At 38.2% G+C, this 27820-nt stretch overlaps 3 protein-coding genes across 7 annotated transcripts in view; 1 reads left to right on the top strand and 2 right to left on the bottom strand.

The window, feature by feature from the left end:
- LOC109092670 (probable E3 ubiquitin-protein ligase HERC1) overlaps positions 1–15942 on the top strand; it is a 45289-nt gene extending 29347 nt beyond the window's left edge. Inside the window, 31 exon segments of the mRNA XM_042727577.1 lie at positions 86–260; positions 503–770; positions 888–1101; positions 1456–1661; positions 1746–1873; positions 1954–2090; positions 2880–3080; positions 3169–3299; positions 3475–3686; positions 4655–4775; positions 4879–5025; positions 5157–5258; positions 5706–5879; positions 6004–6321; positions 6415–6480; positions 6601–6726; positions 6902–7040; positions 7131–7312; positions 7437–7592; positions 9005–9127; positions 9244–9346; positions 9466–9635; positions 9753–9891; positions 11657–11826; positions 11929–12098; positions 12220–12385; positions 12508–12584; positions 12672–12924; positions 14617–14775; positions 14891–15196; positions 15295–15942. Coding sequence (XP_042583511.1) covers positions 86–260; positions 503–770; positions 888–1101; positions 1456–1661; positions 1746–1873; positions 1954–2090; positions 2880–3080; positions 3169–3299; positions 3475–3686; positions 4655–4775; positions 4879–5025; positions 5157–5258; positions 5706–5879; positions 6004–6321; positions 6415–6480; positions 6601–6726; positions 6902–7040; positions 7131–7312; positions 7437–7592; positions 9005–9127; positions 9244–9346; positions 9466–9635; positions 9753–9891; positions 11657–11826; positions 11929–12098; positions 12220–12385; positions 12508–12584; positions 12672–12924; positions 14617–14775; positions 14891–15196; positions 15295–15480 — 5225 coding nt within the window. The 3' untranslated portion in view covers positions 15481–15942.
- A 557-nt stretch (positions 15943–16499) lies between these two features.
- On the bottom strand, positions 16500–22088 carry aph1b (APH1B gamma secretase subunit). The gene is made up of 6 exons (XM_019106899.2): positions 21722–22088; positions 20788–20958; positions 19724–19797; positions 19518–19640; positions 19308–19435; positions 16500–17461 (listed from the first exon to the last, which is right to left on the bottom strand). Exons 1-6 carry the CDS (start codon positions 21832–21834, stop codon positions 17294–17296), a joined length of 777 nt encoding a protein of 258 aa, XP_018962444.1. The 5' UTR covers positions 21835–22088; the 3' UTR covers positions 16500–17293.
- A 270-nt stretch (positions 22089–22358) lies between these two features.
- On the bottom strand, positions 22359–27816 carry LOC109093179 (putative sodium-coupled neutral amino acid transporter 8). Of its 5 annotated transcripts, XM_042727573.1 has the most exons (11): positions 27693–27781; positions 26455–26995; positions 25303–25501; positions 25000–25156; positions 24720–24824; positions 24546–24603; positions 24292–24406; positions 24049–24196; positions 23750–23949; positions 23104–23155; positions 22359–22919 (listed from the first exon to the last, which is right to left on the bottom strand). In XM_042727573.1, exons 2-11 carry the CDS (start codon positions 26650–26652, stop codon positions 22817–22819), a joined length of 1335 nt encoding a protein of 444 aa, XP_042583507.1. In that variant the 5' UTR covers positions 26653–26995; positions 27693–27781; the 3' UTR covers positions 22359–22816. The 5 variants fall into 5 exon arrangements, with proteins under 5 accessions (XP_042583507.1, XP_042583510.1, XP_042583508.1 ...); XM_042727576.1 differs by lacking the exon at positions 26455–26995 and having other exon boundaries at positions 27693–27816; XM_042727574.1 differs by lacking the exon at positions 27693–27781 and having other exon boundaries at positions 23807–23949; positions 26455–27627.
- Positions 27817–27820: the final 4 nt, after the last annotated feature.

Genomic DNA, 27820 nt, shown 5'->3' with positions numbered 1-27820 from the left:
ATCATGGCTTAAAATGCTTGTAATTTTACAGATATTGTCCAAGATTTGTATATGAATGTGTATGTCCATGTAACTCCGTCTATAGGTTGCCAGAGCTCAGTGGATAAGAGCTCATCAGGTCGCTTGTCTTTGGGTGAGCAGGCGGCAGGTCTGCAGACATCTGCTGATTGCCTGGTGGCTCTGAAAAGAGTCACTGCAGCTGCACAAGTCCTGTTAGCCAGAACAATGGTCATGAGAGCGCTGTCCCTCCTGTCTGTTAGGTTAGTGTGTTTAATGATGTGGCTATTTATATATGCGATTTTGAAAAAAATCATTATAATGTCCTTATTGAGTAGCATTACCAAATAAAAAGTGTAAATTTCACTGTAAAATTAGCACTGTAATATATTTAGTAGCGCTCTTTACTAAGCCATATTTTTAGGCTTTTTTTCAGTTTTATTTCTATTAATATTTTATACAATTACCATATGGGTTTTTGTTAACTGATATCTCTGCTCTTCAGTGGCTCTAGTTGCAGTCTAGCAGCAGGATTGGAGTCTCTGGGCTTAACAGACATTAGGACTCTGGTGCGTCTGATGTGTTTGGCTGCAGCAGGTAGAGCTGGACTTTCCACAGGCCTTACATTAGTCCCTGGATCCTCTGAGCGCCCACGAGGGGCTAGCAAGCTAACCAAACCCATTTCTTGTTTGGCGTACCTCAGTACTGCTGTTGGCTGTCTGGCATCGAATAGCCCCAGTGCTGCCAAACTCCTGGTCCAGCTGTGCACTCAGGTATCCAGATGAAAACTCATGAAAAGCTTATAAACAGAGATACTGCAAAAAGCGCTACATCTTTTTTTTTCTTTTTTTTTTTTTTGTCTCACCCTGCCTGCCTCGCTTTTCCTCTAGAATCTGATATCAGCTGCCACCGGGATGAATCTGACCACAGTAGATGATCCAATCCAGAGGAAGTTCTTGCCCAGTTTCCTGAGGGGAGTGGCAGAAGAAAACAAACTGGTGACATCACCCAATTTCGTGGTGACCCAGGCGCTGGTGGCACTACTTGCCGATAAAGGTGCTAGGCTTCGACACGGCTATGACAATGCTGAGATGGAAAAAAGAGGTTAGTTGACAATGCTGCCACATAATTTTCTTGTTTTTTCAGTCATTTATTTTTTGTTATTATTTTGCTTTGTTCAGTTAAATCTTATAAATCTGATTTGATTTGTTTCTTTTGGCAGCAGAGGGTTTGTTAGATGAAGCTTTGTTGTGTTGCAGCCTGAAAACCACAGCTTTTGCCACCAATCACCGCCATTTTAATTTCTCATATTTTTTTTCGTGTGTGTGTGTGTGTGTGTGTGTGTACCCATCTGTGTGTGTGTTTATCTCGCTTGCGACCTGGCTTTGTTCTGCACGGTCATTGCAGGGATAATGTCCCCTCTCTGTGCCCACCTCTCCTGTGCCCCCCTTGCTGTAGGCCCACTGGAGCTGGCAAATGCGCTGGTGGCGTGCTGCCTCTCATCTCGGCTCTCGTCGCAGCACCGACAATGGGCCGCGCAGCAGCTGGTGCGCACACTGGCGGCTCACGACCGAGACAACCAGAGCCGCCCGCAGACCTTCGCTGATGTGGCAGGAGACCTGCGGAAGTGGTCCACTTTCAGACTCGAGGCCCACCAGAGCAGGGTATGATTCCCCCAGCATTGTGTGTTCGCTATGATTAAACAGCACTGAATTGTTTCTGATGCTGAATCATTTGGTATCTTGTAGGTGATCACATGTGGGTGGTGTAGTAAAAAAGGCCTTCTGGCAACTAGTGGGAATGATGGGACGGTCCGCATTTGGAATGTGACCAAAAACCTGTACACTCTGCAGCAGACATGTGTCTTTAATAAAGGGTGAGGTCCTCTCTTTGTCCTAATTATGCTTTTTTCTTCACCCACTGAAATGTGATGTTTATGATCTTCTTTGTTTTCAGAGATGACACTTCGGGCGAGTGCATGGGTAATCTGGGGTCTCCAGGCGATCCAAACTTGGCTCCAGTGGCTTGGAGTGTCAGTGGGAAGTACTTTGCTGCTGCCATGGAAAAAATAGTGAACATTTGGCAAGTCAATGGTGAGTCTCTCACCATCACGATATACACTACCATTCAAAAGTTTGCCAGGCATTACTCTACATTACATTACATTAGTCTTGTCAATTGTCACACGATCCTTCAGAAATCATTCTAATATGTTGAATCGGTGCTCAAGAAACATTATTATGAATGTTTCAAGATTGTTTGATGAATGGAAAGTTGGAAAGAACAATTTCAGACATATTGAAAGTATATCAATCAAATATCGATTTGATGGCACTTACACTATCAAATGAGAAATGAAAAGTAAACTGAGCTAAATAATGCCACTATTGACAATAGTGGCATTATTTAGCTCAATTTACTTCTCATTTCTCATTTGATAGTGTAAGTGCCATCAAATCGAAATTAGTTTCTTCAACAAAAAAAAAAAAAAAACTTTTGACCAGTAGTGTGTGTTGATATCAGCCAAGATTTGAGTTTTTTTTATTATTTATTTATCAGTATTGGTTGATATTGGATATTTAATTGTGCTGCTCATATTTGTTTTTTACCTTTTAGATTACCTTTGCTTCATCTTCATCTACACTTCTTTAAAAATGGCAAAAAAGTGTGTTCCAGCTGCATTATAATGTTGTAATTCCTGAATTCATTTGTAGCAGTTGAAACAACTGATAGTAGTTCTCAGTGTTTTTTATTTATTTAGACAATGGAATAAATTATATACATTTTAATACCAGTCTTTTTTCGGTCATGACATTAAAATAATTATTGGCTTATGAATATTGAGTTTTAATATTGGTGCATGTTGCGTTTTTGCACACAAGGTGGGAAGGCCTCACTGGACCTGCAGCCTCACTGGGTGTCATCTTTAGCTTGGCCAGAAGAGGAGGCAGGGTCACTGTGGGGCGGGGAGCCTCGAGAGCTCCTGTTGGTGGGTCGCATGGATGGGACACTGGGACTTCTCGAGGTCCTTGATGATTCTGATATGCAGAGAACTGAACTCCAGCACTGCTTCAGGAAAGACGGTACTGACAATTTTTATGAAACTCAAAACAAGATTACTTTTGGAGACTGTTTCATGCTTGTATCTATATTTGTTGCTCTTCTTTGCAGTGGCTGTGATGCAGATCGCATGGTACAGTGAGGATCGTCCCTTTGCAGTTGGATATGCTGATGGAAGGCTTCTGATTGGCTCTAAGGAGCCTTCAGAGAATGGATCTGTGGTGGTTATTGATGCCCACAAGGTTGGAGTCATCATGATTCATCATAAACTGATGCACACATACATAAGCATACAGATGCTGTACTTTCATGCATTCTTGTGTGTAATATTTCATGTGTTAAGAAGTAATTTCACATGCCTTCATCGGTTCACTGACAGTCAAATCTTTGTTCTCTCTTTGTGTATTGTGACTATAGGAAAGCATCAGCTCATTGCGCTGGGCTCCTGGTGGGCAAGTGTTGCTAAGCTGTGCTAAAGAGGAGATTGTGCGTTTATGGGCGGGGTCAGGGACAGGTTTGGGTCAAAGCTGGACATGTCTGCAAAGCATCACCCATCCTGCTGTTGTTAATGCTGTTGCCTGGTGCAGCCTGGCTGGTCAGGGACCTAAACCTCTCAACATGTTTGCCACGTACGTCCAGACTGAGAGTACTCTAATGCATGAGAGAACTGATTCCAGATGTGCTTTATATAACTAGGGAAAATGATAAACCAGCAGAAATACACTAGCATCCAAATTCTGGGGTCGCCTTTTTGAAAGAAGTTTCTTATGCTTACCAAAGCTGCATTTATTTGATCAGAGATACTGTAAAAACAATAATGTTATGAACTTTTAGTATCATTTAAAATAACTGCTTTCTATTTTAATATATTTTAAAATGCTATTTATTCCTGTCACGGCAAAGCTGTGTTATCAGCAGCCGTTATTCCAGTCTTCAGTGCCACGTCACTCTAATATGTTGATTTGGTGCTCAAAAAACATCTTCTTACTGTTGTTGTTGGAAACGGTTGTGCTGCTTAATATTTGGAAACCCTGCTACTTAGTTTCTGGGTTATTTAATGCATAATAAGTTCAAAAGAATAGCATTTATTTGAAATAGATATGTTTTGTAACAATGTAAATGTCTTTCAGTTCAATGTATCTGAATAAAAGTTTTAATTTCTAAAAAAAAAAAAAAAAAAAAATCTTACTGACCCCAAACATTTGAACAGTAGTTCAGATACTGTGAGTAAATTGACAAGTTTCTTGTAAAATTCTCCAATATATATTACTGTCTGATAAATAAAAATATATTTTCTCAGAATAACAGCAATTCATTATGCTTTTATTTATTTATTTATTTATTATTAATGTTACTCTTATTGATTTATTTTTGGTAAACTTGTTTCACTGCACAATTACATGACTCTTCCAGTTATAGAAATCAAAATTTAAATGTTTGTTAGTATGTTTGTAAAGTCATAAATGTGTGATTTTTATATTTTTACTTTCATCTTTTTTTCATGAAAAACTCTGCATTGTGAAGTATGTCCTTAACCTAAATTGATATCATCATAAAAAACATTGAGGCATGTGCACTAAAAATCTTTGTCTCACAGATGTTGTCAGAGCGGTCTGGTATCTGTGTGGACGGTACCGCAGGACCCTTCATCATACTCACAGTCCAGCACTGCCTGCCCTGATGCCTGGTGGGAATCAGAATCCAAATCCAAACTGATGGTAATGTGTCCTTATTTATGAGCAGTTCAGATCTTTGAATGCTTTGCTATCTGTGCTTCCGTATCAGTTAGTATTTGTGTTTATGCGTGTTATCTCTGTCCAGCTGGACCCCCAGCGGTGTGAAGGAGCGCAGTGTGTGTTCCAGCTGCAGGGTCATATGACTCCTGTGCGGACAGTAGCGTTCAGTCCAGATGGGCTTGCTCTTGTGTCTGGAGGGGTTGGCGGACTTTTGAACATCTGGTCAATGCGGGTCAGTGTCTACCATGGAAGCACACTTCATAAGTGCATACAGGCTAACTTACAGTCCTAACAAACAAACTTCAAAGGATTCACCATATTGTTTTCATGATGATACGCTTGTGTGTATGTTTACACGTGTAGGATGGATCAGTGCTGCAGACGGTAGTTGCTGGATCTGGAGCGATTCACAGCACAGTTTGGATCCCTGATGTGGGTGTAGCTGTTTGCTCCAATCGCTCAAAGGTAAAAGAATCCCGAATGTTTAAATTCTAGTTGATTTTCATTCATTTTGATGATTTTTTTGTTTCTTAATATCTAATTTTTTTTTTTTTTTTACTCTATTTAAACTCTCATTAAAAACAGGTTTTACTCTATTTTTTTTTTACTTTAATTAAAAACAGGTTTAATAAAAAAACAAAGCAGTTATGTTTGCATAACTCTTGTATATCATAACTAAATATAAATAATATACATAATATTTAAATAAACATGACTGGAAAGACAGTGGAAGGGAAAAATGTAAAAACTAAATTTAAGGAGCAGTTACACTATATTATGTTTTTTTGCTGGATATATTAACATACATTAAAATTATTTTCTTTAAGTAATATATATTTCGATTGGTGCCCATTTCTGTTGACAATATGCAGAAAAGATGTTACTTAATAAAGAAAATAATTTGTTGTGCAGGATGTGCTGGTTGTTAATAGCTCAGCAGAGTCCATGGCAAACAATCACGTGTTAGCAACTTGCCGCACAGCGCTAAAAAAGCAGGGCGTTGTGGGACTGAACATGGCTCCATGCATGAGAGCCTTCTTGGAGAGACTTCCCATCATGCTTCAGGAGCAGTATGCATATGAGAAGGTACATACGACTACTAAATTATGATATCATTTTAGCAAATACTGTACATGTAAACATGCAACAAAAAAAAAGGGACATTGAAGTCATGTCCTGTTAATTATACCTGATTTTTTTTATGTTTCAGCCTCATGTGGTGTGTGGAGAGCAGCTCGTTCACAGTCCTTACATGCAGTGTCTGTCGTCCCTGGCGGTGGGTCTGCAGCTGGATGCTCTGCTGTGTCACCCTCCTGTCCCACCTCACCTGGCCCACTGCCCACCCGAGCCTGGCTCTTCCTCCACCCTCTCCTCTGGCTCCTGGGCCAACAGTGAGTGGGCGTGGCTTCACTGCTTCTCCACCACCGTCAAAACAGCTGAAGCCCTCGCACGCGGACACACCTTCCCCGAGTCCTTCATCGTCCCGGACCTGGAGCCCGTGGCCAAAGATAAACTGGCACTGCTTATGGTGAGAGAAAGAACATACAAATGTGCTGCTGATTTGATGGTGAAAAACTGTGCTGCTCTTAATGGTGATGGCCTTTTTAAATATCACACACAGGACAATAGCAAGTGGGTGTCTGGGATAGATGAGCAGATCATGTCATGGGCCACTTCCAGACCAGAGGTGAGAGCAAAAACAAGCACTAGAAAACACACAAATATATTTATTGTAAAAAAATATTATATATTAAATAATTCTACATTTAAAAGGGATATTCAACAGTTTTCCGTTTTGCATTTTTAAGACTGGCACCTTGGAGGGAAGTGTGATGTGTTTTTATGGGGTGCTGGCAGGCATGGGCAGCTCGCCGAGGCCGGGCGAAACATTCTGGTGCCAACTCTTGCTCCCTCTTTTTCTCAGGCCCAACAGGTATGAGTGTTCACAAACGCACGCATAAAAATCCTTAAAGGGATAGTTCACCTTCAGTCGCTGCTCCCAACTAAAGACGAACTATCACTTGAGGTTTAATTTTTTTTTTAAATAATATGTTGTCGTAGAAATAAATAGAAATGAGTTTTATTAATTAATTTTTTTTTCTTGTCAGGTTGTGTGTGGGCAGAACTGCACTTTTGTGATCCAGGCTAACGGAACAGTGTCTGCATGTGGAGAGGGCAGTTACGGCCGCCTCGGACAAGGAAATTCAGATGATCTGCACGTCCTCACTGTTATATCTGCTCTGCAAGGCATGCTGCAATCACGCACAAACTCTGAATGACTTTCAATGTAGTTGTTCCCTGAAAGTGTTAACAGCAAGAGTGATGTGTGTTTGTGAGGCTTTGTGGTGACCCAGCTAGTAACGTCCTGTGGGTCTGATGGCCATTCGATGGCTCTAACTGAGAGCGGTGAGGTGTTCAGCTGGGGAGATGGAGATTACGGAAAACTGGGCCACGGTAACAGTGACAGACAGCGCAGGCCGCGGCAGATAGAGGCGCTGCAGGGAGAGGAAGTGGTGCAGGTCAGAAACACTTGTCAAATTCACCCTCACTCCTAAACGCACCCAGATGCCTCTCCAGTTCTCCTCTTCTTCTAAGGTGTATATGATGAAGTTTAAGTTCATCAGAATATTTGTTTGTGTCCAGATGTCATGTGGATTTAAACACTCAGCGGTGGTGACTGCAGACGGAAAGCTCTTCTCCTTTGGTAACGGCGATTATGGCAGACTGGGACTTGGAAACACCTCTAACAAAAAATTACCTGAGAGAGTCAGTGCCTTAGAGGGCCACCAGGTTGGCCAGGTAAGTAATTCGAAGTCATCTTATAATTTTTTAGTCAGTATCACAAGTAAAAGTCACTTTACTGTGGTAAAAGACTTATTTTAGTCACTGTACATGATGTAAAAGATACCAAATGACCCCAAGGAACACAACACTTGCAAACATTTGAACATTAAGTGTATATATCTGTTCATAAAACATCACAGATTACAGCGTGCAGGCTCTCCAGTTCTTCTCCAGTTCTACTCTGGACTTATTGCTACATAACCACCAGACACAATTCAGGGTTGTAACTTGTAGGTTTGTGTTTTAAACTTGTAGTTTTAGTTCATGCTGTCACCATTTGAACTAATGAAAGTAATACACAGCGATATGAAAATGGTGCTGGGGGTCTTTTACGAACGACAGCTGTCTGTTGAGAGCGCTATACTGCATCATTACACAAACAGACTACCGTTACCCTGAAGAGGACAGTTTTCCGTTGTTTGTCATGTTGGCATAGCCTCTGAACTTTTGATCACCACTTGTATGTTAAGATACCATGAATAGTGTACCTTGTAGTTTACATTTAGAAAAGTGAGCGCAGCGCAACTGTTCGCGCACCTGTCATCAGACACCTCCTCTTTAGTAACTTCATCATCCGATCCTTAATATCTTTATGTGAAATAGTCCATTATAACATCGTTTAGGACACTGACATCACCAAGATTGAGCAGATTGAGATGAGCAAGTTTGTCTAAGTGAGTTGCTTCAGACTGCGTTGTTTTCTTGTGCTCCGCCACCTCACAATATTAAAAAATATATTAAAAAACTTTGCATGCTGTAGTCTACACAAGACTGGTGGGAGATGTGCATTGATACATCTTTATTTTGTTACTTGGTTTATTTTAATAGGTTAACTGTTTTTGTGGTGTCAAGAGAAAGCATCTCCACAACGTGTTCTTAACATTTGAGAAAGACAGTATTTTCTGTTTGCTGCAATAAATCGCTATTTTTCTTCACTTGAACAAGTGAATTTTCCCAATATATTTTCAGAGATGATAGACAAGATGTTATAGAATAATAATTGAATGAAAACCTAATTTTGACAAAAGAATAGATTTCCTGAAAGCGTCCCAGCACAACATCCGATGGGTTTTCCCAGATCTCATCTCATATGTATAACTGCACTGTAACAAGGACACCTTAAAGCGTGACCTTATATTTGATATTATATATTTGATATTATTATATTACATGTATAACAAAAAAGGAATGAATTAATATCTTTAAATTCATGGCATTTCTTTTATCCGCTTTTGCTCATATAATTGTTGTAAATTTCCATGTGTAAATTGGACTTTAAATCCCAGATTCTCAGAGTGGACTTTTGAACATCCTCTGCATATACACACAATTTTATCTGATGTTTGTTGTGATATGGTTGTGTGCAGGTTGCATGTGGGCTGAATCACACTTTGGCAGTATCAGCTGATGGAATGACCGTCTGGGCGTTTGGAGATGGAGACTATGGCAAACTGGGTCTGGGAAACTCTACAGCCAAATCTTCCCCACAGGTACAACTACTGATACGTTAATGTGACAACACCATCACAAGCATGCAGGTAACATTACATGTCATACACAAAACTCTTTGTCCTTACTAAATCATGTCTGTGGGTTTATGTTATAGAAAGTGGATGTTTTGTGTGGAATTGGAATAAAGAAAGTGGCATGTGGCACACAGTTCTCTGTTGCTCTAACCAAAGATGGAAATGTGTACACATTTGGGCAGGGTAAGCCATCTGCAGACATACTCATCTCAGGGAGAAACTTCATACTTCTATAAACTGTTTGCTGAATGTTAAAGCAAGTCCAGTGGTTTTATTTAATTGTTTTTGCTTTAATGTGACAGATCGCTTGATTGGTCTGCCGGAGGGTCGAGCACGAAATAATAACCGGCCTCAGCAGGTCCCTGCTTTAATGACCATGTTTATAGAGGATGTGGCTGTAGGGGCCGAACACACGCTTGCTCTCTCATCAACTGGAGATGTTTATGCCTGGGGGAGCAACTCAGAGGGACAGGTGTGTGATTATTAGGGCGGTTAATAAGCTAATTATGTTTCCTATTTTCCATTGGTTTTATGTATTATCTAAAAAATAGCATGGACATTTATCCGTTTGTGTTGTATTTTTTATTAGCTGGGCTTGGGCCACACCAACCATGTCAGAGAGCCGACCCTCATCAGTGCTTTACAAGTCAAAAACATCCAGCAGATATCTGCAGGTCGCTGCCACAGTGCAGCATGGACTGCACCGCCTGTGCCGCCACGTGCTCCAGGTACAGACACATACACACATTCATAATTACTCTATATCACATACAGTTTTTTTTATTGCTTTTTTTTTGTGTAATCATTCAGTATTATTGTATATTAGATACAGTTTTTTTTATTGCTTTCAGGTTGGCTGTGTTCTATTACTATAGTAATTTAATATTATTGAAAGAATATAGTTATTATCCAGTGTCATTCTTAGTTCTATTACATAAAAGATTTCTACAAATCTGTAATAAGGACATCAAAACAAACTGCACACTAAAATTTTAAGATTTCCATCTATTCAAAATCAAGGCTTAAAAAGGCTGTAATTTCATTGTATAAAGATAAGCGCTGCATGTTTCAAAGTACTGCCTTTACTGGGGAAACCGCAATATTTCTGCCGTTTCAAAATGCCACCTGCTGGCAGAGAATGAATCTGCATTTTCAATCAGCCCATCTGCTGTTTTTGTTCAGACCAAAGAGAAAATCCACCCATATTTTTATGCAACAAACACGCAGACACAGAGTTGTAAATGTGAACCTGTGGATTGACAAGAAGCTAATGCGAATTCATTATAAAAATCTAAAAAATTAAGACATTAAGATATATTTGTTATTAACTTAATATAATAATTGATTGATAGTTGTTTAAATTCATATAATAATTTATCATTTTGAATCCCTTTTCTTATAATGGTTAAGAGGCTGAAATGTGAAGTTTATAATTTTATAAAACTCTGTTTTTGTGAAAACCTGTATCTGAACTAGGGTTGGGCGATGTCAACCAAATTGGCATCAGACGATGTTTACAGTGAAGCATCGCGATGGACGATGACATCGGGGGTGGGGTGAATTTTCGTCATCAGAAGTGTCCTCAAACGTCAGCGTGCAGCCCAATTTTTGTGACTGCGCATACAGTCCGCGTACAGCACAGGCTCGAGGTAAATGTTGAGACAGAGCGAGTCAAGTACTGCGCATGTATCGAGCTCGTCCATCTGCGCTCATCTGCGGCTGAGTATTGGAAGCCATACACACCGAGTGGGTAGAAACAGCGTGGTATTAAAGAGTTCGACCTGTCATTGGCGTGGCTAAAAAGACCGAGCTGCGCGACCAACTTGAAAGCACAGGGAGGATGTGTTTGCTAGCGCCACCGAACTGACAGTGCGGCGAGAACTAATCTCAGTTTATGCTCTGATCAATTACAACAGCACAGCATGAATATTACTCTAATCTACTCGTGTTTTTCCCTGCATGTAACATAATGAGGATCAGTATTAAGTTATTACGTTTCATTTGCTTATTATCTTTATTGGGGGGGGGGGTTCACGATGCCGGCTGAACATCATGATGGCTGCAACCATCGGCGATGGACAATGGCATCGTCTATCGGCCCAACCCTAATCTGAACTGCCTTTTTACAGTCATTTTACAGTTTAATATGTTCCTACTCTGTTCATAAGGTATTAATTTGAACTGTGTAGGTCTTTAAAAATCTTACATTTGATTTAAATAATCATGTAGATACCCTGATTTTGCATAAATAAAAACCTTTACATTTTAGTGTTTTTTGATGCCCTCATTACAAATTTGTCAAAATCTCTTCCTATGTGACGTTTTGTTACTTTTACATGAATTTGACAGACCTGTTATCTTTATATTCACTTAAAAATCTCTAAATGGGGGCAAAATAAAATGTTTTATTTCTGAAAATCATAATTTGACTCATTTCAATGCAGCATTCATGTAAAAAAAGCATGTAGCTGTGATGAGTTGTTGTGTGTTCAGGTTCATCAGTGCCTCTGCAGCTGGGCTTGCCCGTGTGTGTGCCTCCTCAGTACAGTGTCCTAAGAGAGGTCAGTATGGAGGCTCTGAGAGCCCGACTGCGCCTGCTCTACCACTTCTCTGACCTCATGTACTCCTCCTGGAGACTGCTGAACCTCAGCCCCAACAACCAGGTATACCAATATGTCATGTTTGCATCATTTTGTCTCTCTACTCTTGAGTTTGTTAGGGAAAAAAACACTGTCTGTTTCAATCCTAAATCATTTGTGTTTCAGAGCTGCACCTCACGCTATAACGCAGGTACATGGGGTATAGTCCAAGGTCAGTTGAGGCCCTTGCTGGCCCCTAGAGTTTACACACTGCCCATGGTGCGCTCTATCGGGAAAACCATGGTACAAGGGAAGAACTACGGCCCACAGATCACAGTCAAAAGAATCTCTACGCGGTCAGTCATGTTTAGAGTTGCAGCCAGAACACTGGAGACATTCTTTGCCTCCTTTTCATTCGAGTTAGAACATAAGAGCTTCTTAAATAATTTTTTTCCCTTTTTTGTCCTGTTTTCTCAGAGGAAGGAAGTGTAAGCCCATATTTGTGCAGATCGCCAGGCAGGTTGTGAAACTAAATGCATCTGATCTGAGGCTGCCTTCACGAGCCTGGAAAGTCAAACTGGTGGGAGAGGGGGCAGATGATGCCGGAGGGGTGTTTGATGACACAATCACAGAGATGTGCCAGGTAGGGTAATGCTGATGGAGATATGGAGTGTATAAAAGCCCATTATGGCTCAGGTCTCATTGAATGGCAAGCCTTATAAAAAATTACAAGAGCGTTAAAGTAGTGCATGTCGCTCTGTGTAGGAGCTGGAGACAGGAGTGGTGGATCTTCTCATCCCTTCTCCCAACGCCGCAGCAGAGGTGGGCTACAACCGAGACAGGTGAGCACCAACAGACAATTGTCTGAATATTGTATTGCACTAAACTAATAAACTGATCAGGTTGTCTTGATCTTTGTGTGTCTTCAGGTTCTTGCTGAACCCCTCAGCCTGTCTGGAAGAGCACCTGCTGCAGTTCAAGTTCTTGGGTATTCTGATGGGAGTGGCCATCCGGACTAAGAAGCCTCTAGACCTGCATCTCGCTCCAATGGTGTGGAAGCAGCTGTGCTGTATTCCTCTCACCCTTGAAGATCTGGAGGAGGTGGACCTGCTCTATGTACAGACTCTCAACAGCATTTTACACCTGGAGGACAGCGGCATCACAGAGCAGAACTTCCATGAGGTGCGGTGGATTATAAAATATTTGTTTTACTCTGTTTCTTTTGGAGGATAATATAAGGAATTGGATCTTCACTAGTGGGCCGCAAGATGGTTTACAATGACATAAAATATGCTTTTAAAATTTCGGGGTGGGGGAATCAGATTTAAGCTGAACTCATATTTCTTATTTTAATAAGACAACATTTATTTTTAAGAACCAGAATTCCCTCAGCCACGTTCCCATAAATTTGATCTGTAGACTTGAAAAAGTCATGAATATTAATAAAATCTTAAAAAGTCATGGAAAATTTGATGATAAAAATATTTTTCTAGCTAAAAAAGCTATGTCGATCTCTAAAATATTTTATCAGGTACAAATTTTGAGCAAAAAGATTTAAACGGGTTGTTGATCAGCTTTTTTCGAAAGCTTGATTGTGTTTATTGGGTGCAGTGTAACGTGTTCATGCTTTGTTTTTTAAAAAAACACATTATTTTCACATATTTAACATTATTCTACACCGATGTTTCCATTCTTGTCAAAACGGTCTTTTGAGTTCCTGGTTCTATGAAGCCCCTCCCTCAGAAATAAGCAGTGGGCTCTAATTGGTTAGCGGGCTCAGTGTGTTTGTGATTCGCTTACCGCCTAGTGCACGTTGTCTGGAAACGTCACACCCCCTTACCATTGCAGGTAGTTGCCTGTTCCCGGGGGTGGGGTTTATGTAAACATCGGGGTTAGTGATGTCACAAACCCAAGAAGAAGCTTGTTGTAGTCCTTACCAGCTGTTTGTTGTGGTCCTTAAACAGCAATTTCTTTAAAAGAAAATATCTCCCTTTGCATTGAACTCTGAGCGTCTGTAACTTTGCAGACGTTGTTTATGCTCTAACAGCAACATTACACACTAGCTAAAGTTCAAAAAGTAAAATCATAATCAATGACCCCTTTAACAAGGTCCTTTAACAGGGTGCTTGAATTCCTTGAAAATGCTTGAATTTTAATGTAGTGTTTTCAAGGTTTGAAAAGTGTTTGGATTTTGGTTGAAGTGCTTGAAAATGCAGTTGCATTGGTTTCATAATAATTTGCTTTCTTGACGAATAGTTCATTTTTATGTCAAATAAACGTACTCTGAAAAAAAAAAAAAAATTGGTGACATTTACGGTAAAATACCGGTAGCTGTGGTTGCCAGAACTTCACCGTAAAAAAAATGGTAGCAACATTTTAGGTTTTACAGACTTAACTTAAATTCACAATAAAATAATGTATTTAATTAACTGATGTAATGTTAATAAACCAACATATTAAAATACTAATATCTGTTTTAAACCATTGTAATGCACTAACTACCAAAAACTGGTGGTGATGAGAAAGTCACATGATGAACCAAAGCTCATCCCAAATAGATTTTCTATGAGCTGAGGAGGGCAATATATATATATATATATATATATAGCAGCGCAAAAGGTTTTGGGTTAGTTAAAGGAAAGAAAAAAAAATTTAACCTAAACGAAAAAAAAAAAGATTTGAAAAAAAAAAAAAAAGTTAACCTGAATGCACTGTAAGTCGCTTTGGATAAATGTTAAATGTAAATAAAAGGTTGAAAATGAGCAGAAGTAACTTGGGGTACTTAAAATGTTAAAATGTCTACTTAAAACATGGACTCATAGGAAGTTATTTTTTAATTGGTTTATTTTCTTTTACTTTTTTTTTTTTATGTAGATGATTCCACTGGACTCATTTCTCCCAAAAAGCTCATATGAAAAAATTTCCCACAACACCCCTAGAAAAAACAACACACCTGACCCTCTCAACTTTTCAAACAGAAAGGAGTATGTAGAGCGCGCCATTGAGTATCGCCTGCATGAAATGGATCGGCAGGTGTGTTCAGCTCAACTCTCAATTTTGTCTTTCTTTGAATATGTGGGACTGTATCCACACCTAGACAATGACTTGTCATCTCATCCTGTTATTCATCTCTTCTGTTGCGCGTTAGGTGGCGGCGGTGCGTGAGGGCATGTCCTGGATCGTGCCTGTTCCCTTGCTCTCCTTGCTAACAGCGCGGCAGCTGGAGCAGATGGTCTGCGGGCTGCCAGAGATCAGCGTGGAGGTTCTGAAGAAGGTGGTCCGCTACAGGGAGGTGGACGAGCAGCAACAGCTGGTGCAGTGGTTCTGGCAGACGCTGGAGGAGTTCTCCAATGAGGAGAGAGTCCTCTTCATGCGCTTCGTCTCGGGACGCTCCCGTCTGCCAGCTAACACTGCTGATATATCCCAAAGGTTCCAGATCATGAAGGTGGACCGGGTAAGAATATGTCTGTTTTTACGAATGGACTTTTTTAACCAGTGGAAAAGTAGTTAATGTGTGTTTATATAATACCATGTGTTTCTGCTGTTTTTCAGCCGTACGACAGTCTTCCCACCTCCCAGACGTGCTTCTTCCAGCTCCGTCTCCCACCCTACTCTAGCCAGTCAGTCATGGCAGAGCGGCTGCGTTATGCTATTAATAACTGCCGTTCTATCGACATGGACAACTACATGCTCTCCCGCAATGTGGACAACGCAGAGGGGTCAGACACAGATTACTGACCCCCTGCATGCACACGTAATCACAGTCTGTGTATGACTCACATTAGTATTCGGTGCAGGCTTTTATGATTTTTATGATTACCGATGTTTTCACATATACATCTTAAACACATAATCAAGTGTTTCTTAGCAATTAAGCTGAACTTGGGTGAGCCACAATCTGTTGACACATGTACACACTCACACGTGTTGATGTATATTCCTTCTCTTTACTTTGAAGCGCAGTCTTTCGCCGCTATTCATTCTTTTTTGGCTCTGCCTTTTTTTTCAGGATATTCTGCATGAAAGTGTTTTATTTTAAAAAAAAAATGTATAGAATGACAAAAAAGGAAAAAAATTGTACATTGTGTATAATGCTTCATTAGGAAATTGTTTTACACGAGTATCTGTATTTATTTGAATTTTTTGAACCGCCTACACCAGGTTTCTTATGTCAGATGCAATAAATGTTTGAATCTGAAACCACATTTTTGTTGCATTTTTGGTCACAAATTCAAAAGCACAAAATGACCTGAAAAAAAAAAAAGCCAAAGTTCAGGTTTCATTATTTTGTAATTATTACTTTTATTCCACACATTTTAAATTGAATGTGACAGTAGAGACATTTATAAAGAATCATATTCTTTCTGAAGGATCATGCGCCACTGACGGCTAAAAATTCAGCTTTGCCATCAAAGCAAAGAAATTATAAAATAAAATAAAACAAAACAAAGATAATATAAAAAAAAAAAAAATAAAAGAAAAAATCATTAATAAAAAAAAAAAAAATGGTTGTTTTTTTTCTCTTCTTCTGCTTATTTAAAAATATTTTCATATTGTAAATAAATGTACATGTTGCCCTAGTGTGCAGTGCGCTGACATGTAATGCCATTGAGTTTTGGGCATCCCGAGTTCAAATCCCGGTTCAAGGACCTTTCCCAATCCCACCCTCTAGCTTGCCCCCGCTTCCTGTCTGCTCTACACACACCTATCATAATAAAGGCAAAAAAAATGTAGTATAGAAAGGCGATTACAATGCATTTGAGCTTAAGCTACTTTATTGTGAATGAAAATTTAATACACTAAAACTAAAAGCATATGAGTCCAATAAAAGTGACATCTAATGAGTCAGTGGTCACCTATGTGTTTAAAATCATCGAGCGCTTCCTGAAGCATAGATTCAGAGAGTAGTGGTTTTATTGAAGACTGGCCACTGCATTCATCAATCGAGCCCAAGCAGTTTAAATATGTTCCACGGGGAAAATTTAACTGTTACCCTAGTAAGCAGAATCTTTTAAAAAAAACAAGCTTACAGACACATGAATTAAAACACAAACAACGTTACTCTCCAGGGTTTGATCGCCAGAGAATTAAAGAGCTGTTCTAAAACTGATGAAAGGATAGTGGCAGATCATTTGAGCCTAACTGGCCATCTAAACTTAAAATACAGGGGGGAAGCCCTGAAAAGCTTGGGAGAGTAAACAATTTAAGGCCAAACCCTATACAAGACCTCATTTAAAACCTGCTACCAAGAAGAAAATCACATATGAAAGCAGCTCTAAACAATTCTTTAGTATAAAACACAGGCACTCTCTTTGACATGGTTTCAGTGTCACTTTCACACAGAACATGAGGTACAGACCAGAAAACGAAAGAGGAGGTAATTACAGAAAGTGCAAGATCTGAAGACATTAAATTCCTGTTACTCAGCATCCATTCTTATGCAGACTACCCAGACCATAGGCCTCCCAGAGTCCAGGGCTGCTGGCCGTGTCATCGGCCTCCTGGCTCAATGAGCCGGTCTTTGGAGAAAGTCCTGTTTGTAGCTGATGGGTTATCTTGGCCTGTGATTGGCCAGCAAGAAGTCTTTATCTTTACAGGTGAGGCAGAGTTTGAGGTTCCTCAAAGATCCTCCAGCACACAAGTACGCCCAGGCCGCCATGACAGACAGTATGATGTAGGTCGGGACCAGACTGCCTTGATAGTGTGGATTCACAAATGTCTGTGTGGAAAAAAGTACCAATGCAAAGATGTAAAAACTGTGTCTCACATGATGCACTTGTGATCAAACTGAGTCATTTTTCTCTGAGTAATGATTACTGTTCGTGAGAGAACTGCGGGGGTTTGTGAGTTGATGAAAAGATAAACTGAATACAAAATTAAGATGAATAAATGTGCCACAATCATAATGAAAATAATCCAAGTAAACCTAAATTAACAATACAGCGTTGCTCAGTAAATGCTGCTTCTCAAGAAATCCATCTCTGTGTGTGCAGTGTGTTTAATGTGAATTTTGGGATACAATGCTTGCACAATTTCCAACATTTCTGTGTATAAAAGTTCACTAGAGAATTCTGCCAAAATAAAAGCCTGAAGTTTTAAAAAAGTGAAGATTTTAATATTATTCAGAAATATTAAATATGAACATTGTTCATATATATTAACTGATAATATATTAACTTGCATAATTACATTACATAATTAAATATACATAATATATAATTTAATTATCAAACAATTATATATATTTTTTTTACTTAGGACAACTGTAATTTAAAACAGCAATATTTATATCTTCATTTTTGTAAATAGAGTTAAAAATATAATAATAATAAATAAATAAATAAATAAATAAATAAATAAATATATATATATATACACACACACACACACACACACACACACACACACATATATATATATACAAACAAACAAACACACACACACACACACACACACACACACACACACATTTATTTTAATATATATACATATATATATATATATATTAGGGCTGTCAAATGATTAATCACGATTAATCACATCCAAAATAAAAGTTTTGTTTACATAATATATGTATGTGTACAGGGTATATTTATTATGTATATATAAATACACACACATAAATTATATATTTAGAAAATATTTACATGTATATACATTTATATATTTATATTCTTATATTTTATATTATATATAAATATATTTAATATATAAACATAACATATTCTTCTTAAATATATACATGCATGTGTGTGTATTTATATATACATAATAAATATACACAGTATACACACATATATTATGTAAACAAAACTTTTATTTTGGATGTGATTAATCGTGATTAATCATTTGACAGCCCTAATACATATATACATATATATATATACATACAGTATATAAATAGTAGAAAAAAAAAAAGCAATTAAAATATTTTAATGCCGTTAACGCACTGGCCCCGCCCCCAGACCTGTACGTCATCTTACATTTCATACAGTCCGTGTTACCAGACTTACGATAATTATTGTATTTGTACGATAATTTTGACCTCTGTATGATATACGATCAATAATGAAAAAAATCCCATAATGTACGATAATTTCAGAATTTTATGACAATTCAAATGATGGTAATTGTAGTCATAGGGCTTCTATACTCATACACGAAATTGGCTCATTACAGTCCGTCTAAATGCGCTTGTGCATGCCTCAGAGTGTGTTAAGAATGCAGGAGGGTGCCCTGCTTTAAAGCCAACATGCACTATTTTGCGGTCCATGATGGCAAGAACCCCTTCAACATCTGGCAACACGCAGGTTTCCGATGACAGCGGCTCAGATGTGGAGTTAACACCGCGCCGCGCTGCAACAGCTAAAGTCTGTCTACACTGGACATGACAAAGCGAGTGTTAAAAATCATTTTAATACGTCATAAAAAGAATGAGGCATTAGTTTACTGTTGGGGATGTGTAGTGTACTGTCACACCGCAGACAGTCACTGATTATAACGGGTTAGAAATATACATATAAAGTTTGGGAACCGCTGCATTACTTCGTGCTGTGTTCACCTACCAGACATGATACTACTAGATGACTTATGACCACCGCTCCAAGAGCCCACCATCTCCGTTGCTCACATGACTCGAAGAAAACAATCCCCCAGAACATATGCAGCAAGATAATGGCCAGTGTCATAAAAGCTGTGGAGAGAAAGCATATGCTGAATGCCTGAGTCACTCAATATGATTCCCAGGGTTTAAACACTAACTGGCATCTCATTACCTGAGGATATGAAGTAATGTTGAGAGTCACCATGGATACCGATGGTTCCCGGACCCAAGGAATCAGAGAGTATGTTGACCACAGAGAACGCTCCGCTCATGAAGCCAAAGCCCAGACCTGACACTGAAAACCAACACACACACACACTTAAACAAAACACTGGCTGTTTACTGGACTACTAGAAGAAGCATGTGATGGATGTTTACCATAAGCTAGCTGCCGCATGGAGATGGGCATGGTGTCCTCCTGACTGAGCGTCAACAGGCCTTCATTTGCTTTCCTGGGAGAGATACAATAACAGAAGTTAACAACAACCCTCCTACACAACACCAACACTGAACGCCAATGAGATTCACCAACGGGAAGTTTTAGTTATTTAAAGACCCCATGGAAACTGAAGAGGGATTGTTTAATAATGTTTTCGGTCTTGTGTTGAGTGTTTCCTACTGAAACAGGAAGACTGGGTGTGTTTTTTTTACAGAAACTACAACTTTTGACTGACAGAAATACCTTGTAACATTATAAATGTCTTGACTATTTCAAATAAATTCTGTTCATTTGAGATTTCTAATCATCAAAGAATCCTGAAAAAAAAAATTTATCATGGTTTCCACAAAAATATTAAGCAGCACAACTGTTTTCAACACTGATGATAACAACAAATGTTTCTTGAGCACCAAATCAGAATGATTTCTGAAGAATCATGTGTCACTAAAGACTGGAGTAATGATGCTGGAAATACAGCTTTGCCAACACAGGAATAAATGACATTTTAAAATATATTCAAATATAAAAAACTTATTTTACATTGTAATAATATTTTGCAATATCACTGTATTTTGATTAAATAAATGCAGCCTTGGTGAGCAGAAGAAAACCTACTAATCCCAATTTTTTTAACGGTAATCTTAACGGCTTTTTAATAGAAAATGTGATTTAGTTACAGCCAATGAAACACAATTAGAGGCATTGTCATTCTAGAGAGCATTTGATTGGACAAAAAAAAACTTGTCTAAAGAATAGTTCTGCTTCCATTTCACAGGGGAGAAAAACTGTACATTTCAAATGTGTTTATCTAAAAGTGAAGTGTAGATTCAAGTTTAAACTAGCATACACAACACCTCAGAGATAACACACAAAACACAGCCCTGCCACTGTTGAGTGTTATATTAATGCAGTTAACGCTCAAGAACAAGATATGCCATTATATTCAGGTTTATTGATTTGTGTGGCTCCTTTCAAACACAGAAAATGAACAGTTAGTTCTTACTTCAGCAATCTGTAGTAACCGTATCTGAAAGCCTCCTGAAGCAGCACAGAGAGCACAACCCCGAAGATGAGCAGCCCTCTCTGCTGAGCTGCACTGTTCTTGTTGCTGATCTGAACTGTGATGAACCACACGAGAGAGGACAGCAACAAAGACACCAGCCAGAAGAAAGCCCTGAAACAAATACAGTCATGTTTCAAATACTGTCATACATTTAAAAAAAACACTGCTCAGAATTCTCGTGCTTCCCTCATTCCGTTACTTGCTAGAGCTCTTAAAGGAGTAGCTCACTCAAAAATAAACAAATGAATAATAATAAAAAAAATCCTATCATTTTTCACCCTCTTGTTCAAAATCTACACCACCGTCAAATAAGATTTAAGTCGGTAAGATTTTTGTTTTTAATGTTTTTTAAACAATTCTTACCAAGGCTGCATTGATTTGATTAAAAATACATTGAGAAATATTATTATAATTTAAAACAAATAATTTATCTAAATACATTTTACAATGGCAAGCTGATTTTTTCAGCAGCCATTATACTAAAGTTTTTAGTGTCATATGATTTTCAATAATCATTCTTCATTGTGCAAATTATTGTGCCATTTATTTTTGTGGAAACAATTTTTTTTATAAAAAATATTTTTGAAAGAATGTCATGAAAAAGTCTTACTCTCACTTTTAATCAGTTTAATGCATTCTTGCTAAACACAATTATTAAAGAAATCTTACTGACCCCAAACTATTCGTTTAAATATCTTTCAATTTCCAAACTTCTCTTTGCATTTAAAGTTGTGTCTTGTAATAATATTTCTAAGCCTCAGACCCTAGTGATTTGTGTAAACAAGCAGCAGATCTGAAGGGCGCTTCTGAGCCCAGAACACTGAACCGCACTCGCATCGGGGGATGAGGGACGCCCATCTGCCCAGAAACCTACCCTGCTATGAGGAAGATCACGCGCAGCGGGTCCCTGGCGATTGTAAACAGAAACAAAGCGACTGCTGGCCCGAAAGCGATGAACGTACAGCCGAAAAACACCGCCACTGTCATGATGGAGCTCGGCTAACCTGCTAACTCACTCAAATGACTGCCACTTCAACTATCAACACACTTCATCCATGAGAGAGTCTACGACTTGTAATCGCTTCGTATAAGTACCATATACAAAGAGTTAACGAGGCGTTTATTGTGCCAGTTTTCTTCAAAATAGGTTGACTGGGTTCAGCTCTACGCTTCACAGTCCAGCACAACGTCTAAGGTTAACCTACTTCCGGTTCCTTGTCACGTGCCCCGATGTGTTTCGGAATCATGTTTTCTTACCTCACCCCTTTTCTTAGCAGCATTATTTAACCCTGCTATTGTCCTACGAAGTTGACCCACATGTAAACCTATTTTAAATGCATGAATTCTTGTTAACAGTACAATACAGATCTAATTATCCACATTAGACACATAAAATGTGTTTTTATCGCATCCAAAATTGTTGTAAATGTTGTAAATGATGTTGTAAAATGATGAATATTGTCAAAATAGCACAATAACAAAACAACAAATAACAACAACAACAACAAAAAAACGTTTCCTGGTTAATTTCATTTTAGGCATTACAACACCAAATCATGAGGTTATGCAATTACACACTCACATTAAGGCAAATGTTAATTCATTCATAATTAAGCTATTGCAAATGTTCTAAAGTCATTCTTTATATTTGTATTCATATACTTCAATATCCATTCCATATAACACATTTAAATAAATCTAATCTTCTTGTCTATACCTACACAATATAATAAATATATTTTTAAAAAATCCTCCAACACATTTTCTTAGTCTCACACACACCACATAAAACTGAGCAGTAACAGCAATACAAGCATAAGGCACTGTGGTGTGACATTTTCTTCTAAAACATGTAGTTGCTACTCTTCCCCAGTTTCAAGTATCATACGTTTTATCATTCATCAATCAAATAAATGAAGACATTTTGTCAAGACAATGATATTCCAAATGATGAAGACCATGACGAAGATTAAAACTTGTGCATCAGCTCCATAACAGCTATAGATGTGCTCTGGCCAAAGATAAAAGCACCGGTAATGACAGTCACCACACCCCACCCTGTCAAGAGAGCTCTGGAAGGAACAAACAAAATGAATTAAAGAAAGTGTGTGTAAAAGGGAGAAAGTAATTAAAAACTGTATTTTAGACACACCATGAATATATGAAAACGGCTAGAATAAGACACCAGAGGAAATAGTCAGGAAATTAAAATGACTTGACGTGGTTCTCTTTAAACATACATAAGATGTTACACACCTCATCCTGTGATTTATAGGCTCTGTCTGCATGGCAAAAATTAGACACAGTCCTACAAAACAAAACAAAACAATTTTTTAGGTCAATATTATCTCACAGTCTGTTTGAATGTATATGTATGTACACCAAAGAAAGAAATACTTTTATTTAGCAAGGATGCATTAAATTAATTAAAACTGAATACTTTTACAGTTGTTACAAAATATGCCTATTTTTTAAAAAAAAAAAGCTGTACTTTTAAACTTTCTTTTTATCAAAGAATTCTGACAAAATTTATCATAGCTTTTGCAAAAATATTAGGACGCACAACTGTTTTCAACTGTAATTATAATATGAAATGTTTCTTGAGCACCAAATCTGCATATCAGAATGATTTCATATAAGATGATGGATCATATGACACTGAAGACTAGAGTAATGGATGCCGAAAATACAGCTTTTGCCATCACAGGAATAAAAGAGTTCAATTGTATTAATATTCCACAATATTACAGTTTTTACTATATTTTGTTTATCAAATAAATGCAGCCTTGGTGAGCGTAAATATAAATAAATCTTACCAACTCAAAACTTTGGAGCGGTAGAGTATGTACCCAATCACGCTTATTACCACACTAAATTCTAATATTTTAATTGAGTGTCTCACCAGGAAAAATAAATATAAAGAAAGCGCTAATTCCCCCAATTACGCTGATGACCTCACTCATGTCTGGTATGTAGATGGCAATGAGGAGAGTCACAGTGATCCAGAGAATTGTTAGAATCAGACGGCACCGGCTCTCAAACACAGATGTAATTATGGCCCGTCGTTCCCAAAAGCGCAATATTTGAGTTAGAATCACTGACCTGTGAACAAGACGCAATCATTGACACATGAGTGTGTGTACACAGTGTGTGCATGTAGGGAGCTATATGCACATTTATTTTATTTGTGGTTTACAGTACCTTCCCAGCAGCAGTATTATAGGATAGATTGTGATGATCGAAATCCCAAACAGCAGCCTAGCAATAATCATAACTACATCATTTCCAGGATATGACATCAGGATATCTGAGGCTACTTGTCGTCCAAATGTAAGAAAACCAAACACACCTGCCATATTGCAACAAAGTGTAAGTCTCTTATTTAAAAAATATATATATTTATAATAATAACACTATAGATTGAGCTCTACAAATATGACTCACCTGTGAGAGTATAAATAATCAGGCAGAAAATCATAGAAGTGACTGAGATGAAAACCCAGTGTGTAATCTTTTTGTTTTCCATGCTGCTGTATATAGTAATACAAGCTTCATGACACTGTAATATAAATAAAGATTACAGTTTATGAGCTTTCTGCAATTACAATGGTCAAAACAACACAGACATTAGCAAATAGTGCACCATTGAATAATATCTGCATAATTATTGTTATCTAATAATTTTTAGAGAATCTGACCTGGAAACCAAAACAGATAGTAGGGACCACACTGAACATGGAGGCCCACGAGTCCAATCTGTTACAAAAATTAACCCAAAAAACCCAAAAAAAACACTGATATTAAACTCGAATGAATAATATATATACATGAACTCAACTTTATGGAAAACATGTTGTTTACATATAACTCACCCTTGACTGTGCTCTGGTGTGAGGTCTGCTGTGTGCTCATCTTTTAGATAATATTTTGCAATCACAGCTACACTCAGGTATGTAGCAGCCAGAGTTCCCAATACACTAGACACAAAGCATTAAACACAAAGAAACATTAAGAGTTAATGATGGATACAGCAGGTTAAAGTGGGACAGTGCTGGGAGATTCAAGGAAATTTGAAGTACTTTTCACTAGACATTAAAAAGGCTAGAAGGTGGTATAAAAAAAGATTTCGGGAGTAGCAGATATATGTGTCACCTGGTGTATTTCTGGATGCCGATCTCTTTGGGTACAGAGAGTGGAAGGATGATAAAGAGGCACATGACAAAGAGTGCAAAACGGTGATCTGAGTACCAATGATATGGCATCTCTCCTTCTGTATTTCCCGTCACTGTCTCATACAGAGACAGACACACTGAAACACACGGACAATTATGGTCAAAAGGGTAAAAGATCCTTTTGTGTCTTTGTCATGTGTATATATACACATTCACCTGTTACAGTTACTCACACTGAAACATAATGACTCATACGGAACAACACAAAGCGCACACAACTTACGCTTATCCAGCTGATCCTGCACAACCACCAAAAAGGCCACAGAGATCATGAAGAGGTTGAAAACAAAGCAGATCTCACAGAGATGGCCGATCCTCTGTCCACACACCTCTCGTACCACATCATGATACGTCTTCTGCCGACTGATTGATGAGGCGTAGCCGAGAATGACCAACCCACTTATGAGGAAAACCAGAGACACCTGAGAAAGAGAGAAAAATGTTTGATTGCTTTAAGCTTCACAATCTTCATATTCTTGTTCAGCTGTATCCTCATACACCTTTATAAGGTTTTATGTGGGCTGTTTTTACTAAAAGTTCCTTGCACATAATAGTTTCCTTTTAAAAAACCTACCATGTTTCAATTAAAAACAGTTTTTGCTGCTTAATATTTCTGTGGAAATCGTGATACACTATACCATTCAAAAGTTTGGGGTGAGCAAGATTAAAAAAAACAAAAAAAAAAAGAATAAATAAATAAATAAATACTTTTATTCAGCAACGATACACTAAATTGATCAGTGTCAATAAAGACATTTTTAATGTTACAATAGTTTTCTATTTTGAATAAATGCCATTCATTAAACTTTCTATTCCTCAGAGAACGATTACAGAGCCCAAATCAGTATATTAGAATGATTTCTGAAGGATCATGTGACACTGACTGGAGTAATGACTGCTGAAAATACAGCTTTGCCATCACAGGAATAAATCACATTTTAAAACAAATTAAAACAGAAAGCAGTTATTTTAAACTGTAATAATATTTTACAGTATTACTGTTTTACTGTATTTTGATAAAAAAAAATGGAGCCTTACCAAATATAAGAGATTTGTTTTCAAAAATATTTTGACCAGTAGGCTACTGAATGTAATATTAATATCTCAAAACATTATTTTAAAATATCACAAAAATGCTTGTACAGCAAGATCAACAAGTTTTCAGTGGTTTAAGAATATTTACAAAAGTGATAAGAAGAAAGAAAAAGAAAAGATATAAACCAGTCTAAGTTTGTTTGGTCACTCAGCCGCTTTAGCTGGACGGCCAACTGGTCTTCCAGCCAGACACGTTATTTTTTTGTTGTAGTAGGATTATACCTGTTCGCGTGCCTAGAGTAAAAATGACTCGTGAACACCTATCAGGATTACAACGCACCATCTCCACAGTAATGGCTGTGTTCACGCCGCCAGCCTTCTCAAAGGCCCATGGAAAGTTAAGGAGCCCCGCGCCGAGGGCTGACTTCAGCATGATGAAAATGGCCCCAAACGATCCGAGTCGCGGGACGTCCGACCCCCGCGCAGGCCTGGACAGCAGACTGATGCTGCGGATACTCTCCCGGGCCAGTTCCTCCATGCTCGGTGCGAAAGACGAAAATTATCACAATTCTCCAGCTCTATTGTATTCTAACACGAAAACGCTTTGGCAGCTTCCTTCTGGAGCGTTATGTGTCCAAAGCATCCACTTGTTCAGTTTAGTATAGTGTGCGTGAGGCCGTCTCAAGTAAGACCCCTTAAAAATGTCATCCCAAGGTGAGAAATATTGTATAGACTTGCTAGCGTTTGTAACGGTGGGTTCCGAGTCTAAATGATTGTTTTTCTAAAGATGCATGTTGAGAGGAATTTGCAGCTGATTTCACACAGCAATACTAGCTCCAGCTGCTTCATCAAAAGAGACCCTCGTTTTGTCTGCAACAATTCTGTGAAAGGCAGCGCGTGACATATTAATTAGTGCTCGTCTTGCGACCCTGTGTTTTTATACAGTCTATGGTTCAAACCCTTTGAACAAACAGTCATTTGAAGCACTATTATTGAGGCACGTGCCTCTTAAAGGGCCTGAAACAAACTCAGACTTGTGAACTCCCATTCCTTTGCTTGGTTTACTTTTTTTCCACTACCAGTTATGGGATTAGTAAAGCATATTAATTTGATTAATTAATGGTGAGGATCACTCTTACTTTTAAAAAGCCATTACCGGATTCCAATAAGAGACCATGGCTACATTTATATTGCAAATATATATTAACATTTCATTTAAAACTGTAATACTGCACATGTAGGTGAATATAGCTGTATAGACAGTAGCCTATAATCTTTCTGTTTACATTTACATTAAACATTGTAGGCCTACAGGAGCCAAAGAATAGGCTGCATTCAGGATCAGGAATAAGCGTTATTTCATTTTTTTTAAAGAGGTAAACAAAGCAAAGTGATGGAAGTTCATAAAGCAAAGGAAATTATAAGTATAGGCTGTTTGTGAACTTCCAGAATTTGTTACATGGCTGTCAGAGTTTGTTATATATCCAACATATAGACTATGCATTCAGATGGTCTGAACAAACATTATATTATGTGGTTTATAAAAATGTGAATAATACGCAGCAAAATATGACATACCTCGATTTTCCTCTGTGTCATGTCACGCCTACCCGACAGATGGCGGTAGAGAGTAACTAGCAGTCTCCTGTCGCATTTGATTCCTCGAGTAAGACTTGAACAGTTTCGCTCCTGAGAAGTAATGTTCT

Source organism: Cyprinus carpio, chromosome B7 (assembly GCF_018340385.1).
Source record: "Cyprinus carpio isolate SPL01 chromosome B7, ASM1834038v1, whole genome shotgun sequence".
In the NCBI taxonomy this organism is placed as follows: domain Eukaryota; kingdom Metazoa; phylum Chordata; class Actinopteri; order Cypriniformes; family Cyprinidae; genus Cyprinus; species Cyprinus carpio.
Note: the sequence above shows the minus strand (reverse complement) of the source record. Positions and strands in the feature narration are given on the sequence as shown.